The 10,201-nt window shown below is 31.0% G+C and overlaps 3 protein-coding genes across 3 annotated transcripts in view; 2 read left to right on the top strand and 1 right to left on the bottom strand.

Moving 5' to 3' along the window:
* The first annotated feature begins 697 nt into the window (after positions 1-697).
* LOC123003880 (coleoptericin-like) lies at positions 698-1,281 on the top strand. The gene has a single exon (XM_044396918.1). The coding sequence runs from the start codon at positions 758-760 to the stop codon at positions 1,190-1,192; it is 435 nt and encodes a 144-aa protein (XP_044252853.1). The 5' UTR covers positions 698-757; the 3' UTR covers positions 1,193-1,281.
* Positions 1,282-3,216: 1,935 nt separating this feature from the next.
* LOC123003616 (WD repeat domain phosphoinositide-interacting protein 3) lies at positions 3,217-8,036 on the top strand. The gene is made up of 5 exons (XM_044396493.1): positions 3,217-3,434; positions 3,491-3,772; positions 3,826-4,166; positions 7,423-7,660; positions 7,711-8,036. Exons 1-5 carry the CDS (start codon positions 3,368-3,370, stop codon positions 7,815-7,817), a joined length of 1,035 nt encoding a protein of 344 aa, XP_044252428.1. The 5' UTR covers positions 3,217-3,367; the 3' UTR covers positions 7,818-8,036.
* A 42-nt stretch (positions 8,037-8,078) lies between these two features.
* LOC123003779 overlaps positions 8,079-10,201 on the bottom strand; it is a 4,517-nt gene continuing 2,394 nt past the window's right edge. Inside the window, exon 4 of the mRNA XM_044396768.1 lies at positions 8,079-8,544. Within this exon, the coding sequence (XP_044252703.1) occupies positions 8,357-8,544 (188 nt within the window). The 3' untranslated portion in view covers positions 8,079-8,356. The remainder of the gene's footprint in view (positions 8,545-10,201) is intronic.

Below are 10,201 nucleotides of genomic sequence, written 5' to 3'. Positions count from 1 at the left end.
ACACTACATAACATTCCATGTGTCACTAGAAGAAATTTCAAGAATTAAACCAGCCCTAACTGAAAAACAAATCGTCAAAAAAATTTTTTTCTTTGATATTTAGATACGCTGTAGGGGTGGCTAGCAACTAGGGGATGAAACTTAAAATGTAACTAATGTTGGTTTTCAACTTCCCCCTCGGGATCCTAATCGACCTGTTTTTGCTTGAAAATATATTTACTCAATGTCAAAAGTTATTGAGACTGGCTCCTTTTGAAATGAAAGCCTTGTATAAACATTCAGGTCAAGTTTAGTTATTTTGACTTCTTTTCAGCTCTACTATCACCTGTTAAAATATTTGCACATACTTTAAAATCACCCAGTATTTCTACTGATTCATTTTGTCACAAATCCAATCAAAATTTTGAAACAACTAATGGGAAATGGTATATTCCGTATATCTCTTTCTGTTTACATTATTTGTAATCATTTGTTGCACTTGTAAATGTAAAAGTAATTATCTCATGTTTATGTTTGCAGCACGACACGAGATAACATTATTACGAGTATCCTTTTTGAGAAATACTGGAAATAATAAAAAAACATTCTTGGGATTTACACATTTTAGCAGTCCATTCACACTGGTCTTTCCCCGATACCCAAGCTGTATTCTTTAATCTACCGATCCCATTTTCATATAAAAAGACTGCAGCTCGTAAATTCAAAATCAGTTTACAACTGACTTCTTTTGAATCAAAATCCACAAACACAATTCAAAATGGTTAATAACACTAGTTACTACTTCCTAGTTTTTGCACTTGTTGCATCAACGCTGGCTTTGCCAATCGAAGAGTACAATTATGACTTTGAACAAGCTTACGAACCTGATGATTACCAACTTTATCGAGCAGGACGCTTAATAGAACCAGTTGAAGAATACCAATACACTCCAGAGGAAATTTCGTATGAAGAACACAGAGCAAGACGTTCATTACAACCTGGTGCTCCAAATTTCCCTGGTCCTTCACAACAAGACGGAGGATGGTCGGTTAACCCCAGCGTTTCGAGAGACGACCGTGGAAATACCCAGACCAATGTTGAAGTTGGCCATAAGGGAAAAAATCACGATCTTAATGCTGGATGGGGAAAAGTTGTTAGAGGACCTGGGAAAGCAAAACCTACTTGGCACGTGGGTGGAACTTACCGGTGGTAAAGAAGAAAAATACAAACAGCCAAAGTTTTTATAATTATTTCTTATTCTATTATTATTATTATTTATGAAATAAAATGTAAGTAAAAATATGTCGTCTTGATAGATAAATTCTTTTTTTTTCTCGCCTGGCATTTTTTGGGTTCATCTGAGTCCCGTTGGCGCTTTAATGTGATAAAATTTTTTGACATATCCAATTTTTAGGCTTAAAATGTTTAACTTTATAATGTCAATTCTTCTTTGCGTATCTTGTTTTATTGTAGCTACTCTTTTTTCCCAGCTTTTATTAGTTGCGTTATTTTTCATTAAAAATTAATATTAATTCAGTTCAACTCCCGTACCTAACTAAGAAAAAACTTGGAATCACTGCTCCAATGCATTTTTACGACTTATTGATTGTTATTATTTTATTACAATTTTTTCAATGCCAAATGGTTATTGATTTGTTTACTTTACATACAGGGTATGTAACAGCGAGTTGAAAAAGTTCATTAGTGACCTTTAAATGGTAAAATTAAAAAAATATATATAGGACAGCGTCTCAAAAATAAGTTACAATACAAACTTTTTTTTAATGAAACACTGTATGTTTCTTTGCGATTTTAGATGTAGATTTTTATGACAATGTTTTTAAGATAAACTTTTATTGATCGATCTTTGTTAGTTTTAAAAATAAGACGGTTCTTTGACGAAAACATGCACTTTTTAATCGCAACATTTGTATTGTTGCTTAAATACCGATTGAGGAACTTTAGAATCTGATGCGATAATCATTTTTATTGTAATTTTAAGTAAAAATATTGCATGTTTAAAACAGCGGATTAAAATTTTTAATGCGCTGCTTAAACAAACAAAATAAACAATGACTTTAATAGTTTGATTTGACATAAATAAACGTCATTTTATAAGCCAAATTAAATAAATTATATTAATTAAATTTATTATTTTTAGATGTTTATAATCAATAACTAAAAAGATATTTAACGTTATACATTATAAAAAATACTTACTATTGTTTCAGTAGCCAAAAAGTGCACAATTGCACAAGAGATGGAAGAAATATCACATTTATTTCATTTAATATCACATTTAATCACATTTGTGTTAAACTGAATCCATTATTCTTTATTTTTACAACAAAATAATTCGAATTTCAATATTTATAACGACTTTTACAATTTCTGGATAAATCAACGAATAAGTGATCCGTGCTGGAATTACTATGGTTGCCATAGTATCAACAATGCTCATCAGATATTGATAGGATAAAGTTTATTTTTTAGATAGACAATTTATAAACCTATTAAATTCAAAAATAAAAAATAGCGTGTTCCATTTAAATTTTTTAAGTTATTTACCTTTTAACAAACTTCTTAATTTATTAATCCTTACAAATGCAAAACACTAAAAAAATGCTACAGCTTTAAATTCTGTACTTTCGTCTTTGCAGAACGCTGTATAATTAACACGCTGTATAATTAAGTACCGTGCGATCAAATAAAAAATAAATTAGAGTAGGCGTCGATTCAATTCTACAGTTGGCAACACACTGGCTGGGAATCTGGGCTGTGCTAGAAAATTTCCACACAAACTGAAAGTGACTATCCACCGTTTTTCTCTTGTACAGCAATAAAATTTTTCTGCTCTAAAGTGAACATTATTTCAGTCAAAAGGAATAAAACTCAAACTTGTCAAAGTTTCCGCTGACATTTGATGTCAAAAATCAGGATTGCCATCTGAAGGACTTTAATCAACGCCTACTCTAATTTATTATTTTTTTGATCGTACGGTACAAGTACACAAAGCTATTTATTAGACCCGAAAGTCTTACGTGGGACATTCTGTATATGACCCATCATGTAGATTCTTTTTTTGTACCTGGGGTCCTAGGAAAACTATAATTTTGTAATTTTAAATTTGTCCGTGATTGTGATTAGAATTAACAATGATAAAAGCAAATTGCACTAATTATTTCGAAATGCAACATTAGAATTTCCAGAATTACGACAATGAAATTAATTAAYTAAATGAAACTGGTAGCTCGCGAAAAAATGGTTGGCTGTCATACCAGTGACGTTTCTAACTTTGAGGTTAGAAACTGACAATAACAATAATAACAAATCGGTTACGATTTCCAAGATTTAATATGCGTAATTCTACCAGTTTTAAATAATTGCAATGAATTTGGGTCCTACAAATCCCTACGGTAACGGATTGTTATTTGCCGGTTTCAACCAAGACCATGGTAAATTTTGACAAATGATTACAATAAACACTGAGTTAAACTCTTAAAAATTGCAGGTTGCTTCGCTTGTGGAACCACTTCGGGGTTTCGAATTTATAATTGCGACCCACTTAAAGAAAAGGAACGCCACGACTTTGATAATGGAGGCTTAGGTTACGTTGAAATGTTATTCCGTTGCAACTATCTTGCACTTGTCGGAGGCGGCGTAAATCCTCTTTTCACCCCCAACCGGGTCATGGTTTGGGATGACTTGAAAAAGACAACACCTATAGCTTTGGAGTTTAACACTCCTGTACTGGCAGTAAGGCTGAGAAGGGACCGAATTGTTGTAGTTTTAGGTATAATTTCAAATCATGTTTAATATTTTATCTATTTGATAATTCTTTTTCAGAGGGAGTTATCAAAGTGTACACTTTTACCCAATGTCCCCAACAGTTGCACGTTTTTGAAACTAATACAAACTCGAAAGGGTTATGTGTACTTTGTCCAAATAGTAATAATTCGTTGTTGGCGTTTCCTGGTAGAAAAACTGGACACGTGCAATTAGTAGATTTAGCGAATACTGATAAGGCACCTTTGGATATTGTGGCCCACGAGGCTGCACTCAGTTGTATTGCTTTGAATTTACAAGGGACTCGCTTGGCTACAGCTAGTGAGAAAGGGACTTTAATTCGAGTGTTTGACACTGCAAGTGGTGATAAAATTGCAGAGTTGAGACGCGGTGCTCATCAGGTAAGGAGTTTTATGGTACAAATGATTGAAACCTTTTTAAAATCGATGGTCATCTGTTGAATGAAGAATATGTATTTTTAGTTTTGGGTTTGTACTTTCCTCTTTGAATTGCTTTAAGACTGAGGAAATTGTTTAAGTTTTTTTTTCGTATTTTTTCAAATAACGTTTAAATTTACAACACTAAAAATTTGTATATACTGGATGACTATGTATGTGACAAAATCTATTGGCAACACTGAATTATTAAGTATCCTTCTAATTTGTTATTGTTGTTTGGCTCTAAAAGTTTGACGTTTGAATGTCAGTGTCAAGATTGCTAAACCTAGATTTTAAATTTGACGCCAAATTGAGGAAAAAAATCACAGTCACCCGGTACTATGTACAGTTGCGGAATTAAAATTTCGGGCAGTATTGTCATTTTCGTAATGTAAACTCTAAAACAACCTTTACATTAATAACCTCATTTTTTACTCTTGTCATGTTTATGTCATTTTGACTTTCAAAAATAGTGTCACCGACAGAAAAGTTTAATTGTCAAATGTCAGTCATGATGACAGTAAAAGGTAGTTTACAGTGCTTTTTGAAGTGACAGAAAAATACTGCCCTAAATTTTAATTCCGCAACTGTACCAGGAAACTAAATTTGTATTATTAAAAAGGCAAAAAAATTGTAATCTTAATTTGGCAAGCTTGACTGTCAGACTCAATAAACGACATAAAATTTTATGGACAATTCTGAGAAACAGGTTTTTTTTCGAACAACCAAGAATGTTAGAAGAAGGAATTGCAATTGTGTCTAAATAAATATCGACTCTGGAGTGTTATGAAAATGAGTGTATATCTTGTCAGTTTTCTCTCAAATTTACCAAATTTTTAACATGTGTTTACGGAGGACTGAAACTACGATTCAAAATTACTCAATTTTTTGTTTTTACTCAAAAAATTTAGTACAGCTATTAATTTAGTAATAGCTATTTATGTTATAACTTATAAGTATATCGGGTGATTCGAAAATGTGTGGCATAATTTTAACCACAAAAATTCCTCTACAAATGAGCACAGTATTTATTGACTCACCTCAAAAAAATAGAAAAATTGCAGCTTTCTAAAAATCGGTATGAAAAAATGATTTTCTGGAAATATTTTTGTTATCGTTTAAGTTTGCATGTTAAGGGACAAAAAGACACTCTTTGATCTGATGTACGCGAAAGTCTATACATTTCCGGTGTCAATGGGGCCCTTCCATTTTTTGGGTTATAAGTTTTTAGTTTAAATCCAAATAACTCGAGAACGGTACATTTTGACGATCTGAAACAAGAGTACATTTTTTACGAAAAATGATTGGGCTTCCAATTTTTTTATTTTAGACGTGGGACCATAAATATAGCGTGTTCCGTTTAAACCCCACATTAGAAGTATTGGGAGTTGGAATAATCGTATTTATTTGAAAATTGGTACATAGCCATAAACCATTAAGTCCTCCTAAATGAAAATATTTTCAAAATAGCGGCACTTCCGCTTATACCGGAAGTCGGTCTCAACTTTCTTATTTTAAATGGAAAGCTATATTTTTTACTGCGTTTTTGGATTAATCGGGTTATTTTAAGGGAGTTTTCATCAGCTTTCCCTATACCTAAATTTAGCCGTTTTTGAAATATTTGGAGTTTTTCAAAATTTTTTGGATCTACACCTTACACTTTAAAAATCGGTAACTCTGCCATTTTTTAAGATTTTGAATTCGTCCTTTTTCTGGTGTTTTCAAATTTAAAAAAATAACATATCCCAAAATTTTAAGGTTACTTTTGTAATAATTCAAATACACATAACTCAATTTTTTCAAATGAAATATCCCAATTTTTATTTTACTAAATAGAAGAGAATTTGATTGTGCATTGATCTGTATTAACATTCCCTATACCTAAATTTAATAATTTTCAAGTTTTGGACTTTTTGTTAAGACTACAGAAAATTTATTACTAGCCACACCCGTTTTCACATAGTTTGCTATGGAAATAAAAAATGTCAAAATTTTCTCTAAACAAACATCAACACTAAATTACTATTTGACAAATAGTGCCTAAATATGAAGAATCAAAGTTATGCAAACTTAATTATTATTGATAGGTTCTAACTCCCTTAAAATAAACCGATTAATCCAAAAACGCAGTAAAAAATATAGCTTACCATTTAAAAAAATAAGAAAGTTGAGACCGACTTTCGGTATAACCGGAAGTTCCGCCATATTGATTTTTTTTTCATTTAGGAGGACTTATGTACCAATTTTCAAACAAATATGATTATTCGAACTCCCAATACTTTTAATGTGGGGCTAAGACGGAACATCCTGGATTTGTGGATAAAATTATGCCACACATTTTTAAATTACCGATATATACAGGGTGTCTCAACGAGTTGGTAATATAACAAAATAGAGAAGAGATTTTTTATAGCCCAGCTGTTTATTTCCCGAGATGGGTATCATCAATGCATGTACTGAATTTCCGATTACTGCAGTTGCAGGTCACATTGCTGTGTGTTTCTCTTTTTTTTTGCTTTCTTAACACTAATTTTTTATTGCTCAAATCGATAGAATAATCAATTTCGAATAAAAACGCATAACTTTTTATAGCACTAATGCCCGGTTTCTGGAACGATTTAGCATTAGATAAATTTTATCAGTTTTCCAAAGATTGTATGTATTTCTGGACTCGCTACCTCTACCAAAATTTACAAACAAGTGCATTATATTTTGATTTAAATTTTAATTTACTCTTAAAATTAAGGTAAATTATTATTTGTTAAACAATAACAATAATAAAGATGAGAATGTTTTTTTTACCAATTTACGTAAGGCCAGTGGCGTAAGGTGAAATTTAATGTAAGGGAAAGCAATTTAAACAAAAATATTTATGGAGAAATTCGATTTGTTTGTTTTTTTTACAAATTTTTTCTGTTATGTTATTGTCAAAACTGTGTGGAAATACTTATCTTTGTAGAAAATCTAAAATTGTTTACGTACGATTTCTACAAGGAGAATTTACCATAATACTTTTTACTTTTAATAAGCTCTTTTCATTTTCATTTATACATAAAGAAAAAGTTATTTCTTGCCTTCTAAAKATTTACATTTACGTGTTATATTTTGTAACACTTTTACGTCTTTGAGTGTTTTCATTCTACTTTTTAACAAATTTTATTTTTTTCTTAAAAAATCAATCTACAGACAATTTTTTTTGATGATGCATTTTTGTTTACAGGCCACCATATACTGTATAAACTTTAACCACAATTCAACATGTCTGTGTGTGGCTTCGGACCACGGCACTATCCACATTTTCGCATTGGACGACCAAAAACTAAACAAACAATCGACTCTAGCGAACGCCATGTTTTTACCGAAATATTTCTCTTCCACTTGGTCGTTTTGTAAGTTCACAGTGCCCAATGGCCCACAATGCGTCTGTGCTTTCGGTGCAGATAACAATTCTGTTATAGGTAATTCAAATTTTCAATTTAAAAGAAATGTATTTATGGATTGTTTTCAGTAATTTGTGCCGATGGTTGTTATTACAAGTTTGTTTTTAACTTGAAGGGGGAATACGTCCGAGAGCAAAGTGCMCAGTTCCTGGAAATGAGCGATGACAACGCATAGACTGGCAAAATATAATTGTGATTGTATAGTTATGTCTACTTTAGGGGAACTACGCGATGTGCATGGGTTTTTTAGGAGATAAATCCCACTCACTAATTTTATAGTATAGGTTTTTGAAGTGTTCATTTCGAAAAATGTCCTAACTTAAAGTGCACATAATCCCGATTCCCACTTTAATTTTATTGTCATTTGTCAGTATATTAAAAAATAAATATTTTATTTTATTATTTCGTTAATTGAAATAAGAAATGAAAGACTGCATAAAACACATAAACTTTATTCAGTACATCTCTATGGAAATTCACAGAAAAATAGCGCCACATTTGTGCAAGTTTCATATAAGACACAATTAATTCAATACAACAGTATAGAAGGAAGAAAATGATCGTGAAACTCACTTATAATATCACAAATGGCTAATAATGAGTGTCACAATGCCGATCTCATTATTATTGTCTTTGTTCTAATTTGGACTTTCTACGAAGCAGTGGCGAGCGTCGCCGTCTAACATCAAAARTCGATATAATTTTGGTAAATATTTAGACTAGAGGTTTGTTCGGGTCGTTACTCATTGGTTGAATGGTGTGGGTGTAGCCGCCATAGGCATGGATCACCGTCGGAGACATGGAACCGTATCTTGAGCAGCGAGCTCGACCCAAACTTACGTAATACAACACGATGGTATACCACATTTCGATGAAGATGAGAGAGCCGGCTAAACACACCACTGAAATTGGTATCACTGATTATTAGTAATGTATTAAGAATTCATGATTCAAAAACTTGTAAAAACTGTTTGAGGACTGCAAGCATAAAGGAAAAATTGTGTTCTTATTAAAAAGATAACAATTAAGCTGCTTCTATAGCACTCTTAATTAGCCTTTATTTTAATTATGATGAGTGGCCCAGTCGATAGAAATAATATTYCAGTGACTGTCAAAAGTCTTTGGAGTTTCAGCAAATACAGGATGTCTCAGTGAGTTGAAAAAGTGCATTAGTGACTTTGAAAGGTAAAATTATTTTTTTTTATAAGACATTGATAGATTCTAATCTAGTGCATCACCTAAAATTATTTTCAACCATACAGCATTTCCCAAAAATAAGTTACGATCCAAACTTGTGTTTTTTTTAAATTAAACACCGTATGTTTCTTGGCATTTTTGGATGTAGCTTTTTAAAACAATGTTTTTACGCTAAACTTTAATTAGTCGATTTCGCTTAGTTTTCGAAATAAAACGTTTTATTTGATGAAAACATGCACTTTTTAGAAATTCATTACACAAAAATTAAGACAGCTAGAACAAATTTTTTTTTACTTCTGCAAAGAAAAAAGTACAAAATTTAAAGCTGTAGCAATTTTTTAGTGTTTTGCTTTTTTAAAGATTAATAAATTAAGAAGTTTGTTAAAAGGTAAATAACTTAAAACCATAGTAATTCCATCATGGATCACTTATTCGTTGATTTATCCAGAGGTTGTAAAAGTCGTTATAAATACTGAAATTCGAATTATTTTATTGTGAAAATAAAGAATAATAAATTCAGTTTAACGCAAATGTGATTATTAAGTGATATTTCTTCCATCTCTTGTGCAACTGTGCACTTTTTGGCTACTGAAACAATAGTATTTTATTTTTTTTTTAATTTCTAACGTTAAATGAAACACCTAAATGTAAATAATTTTAGAAAGACAATTTAATAATCTTTTAAATGCAAAAACAATAAATAGGGTGTTCCATTTAATTTTTTAAGTGTTTGAACTTTTAACAAACGTCTTCATTTATTTATCTTTGTAAATGCAACACACTACAACCTTATAGCTTGTACCTTCTTCTTTGCTGTAGAAAAAAATATTTAGATGTCTTAGTTTTTGTGGAATAAATTTTTTAAAAGTACTTGTTTTCGTCAAAAAAACCGTCTTTTTTTTTAAACTAGTCAATATTGGCCAATAATAGTTTTAAAACATTGTCTTAAAAATCTACATCCATAAAAGCTAAGAAACATATGGTGTTTTATTTAAAAAAACATAAATTTGTACTGTAACTTATTTTTGAGACACGCTGTATAGTTGAAAATAAATTTAGACGATGGATTAGATTAGTATCTATCAATGTCCTATATACAGGATGCGCCAGAACTCGCGCCCCAGAGAAAAATGCCATGTAAGGTAAGATACCAGGAACATGGAAAAAACGTTAAAAAAATTCTATCTATAAAAATTTCGAAGTTATGGGAGTTTAAATTTTGCACTTTGACTCTATTTATTTCTGTTGGAAAAATAATTTTCCRAGTTTTTTTGCTACAGGCTATTAGAAAAGGCAACAAGAAAGCTGTATCCTAAATTGTAACTCTGTTTAATGTTATTTGTGGCTTTTATTAGCAAAATT

The sequence above is a fragment of the Tribolium madens genome, unplaced genomic scaffold, assembly GCF_015345945.1.
Source record: "Tribolium madens isolate multiple individuals breed KSU strain unplaced genomic scaffold, Tmad_KSU_1.1 Scaffold_1;HRSCAF=32;Tcas5.2_LG8, whole genome shotgun sequence".
NCBI classification, from domain to species: domain Eukaryota; kingdom Metazoa; phylum Arthropoda; class Insecta; order Coleoptera; family Tenebrionidae; genus Tribolium; species Tribolium madens.
This window is presented reverse-complemented; position numbering and strand designations above follow the sequence as displayed.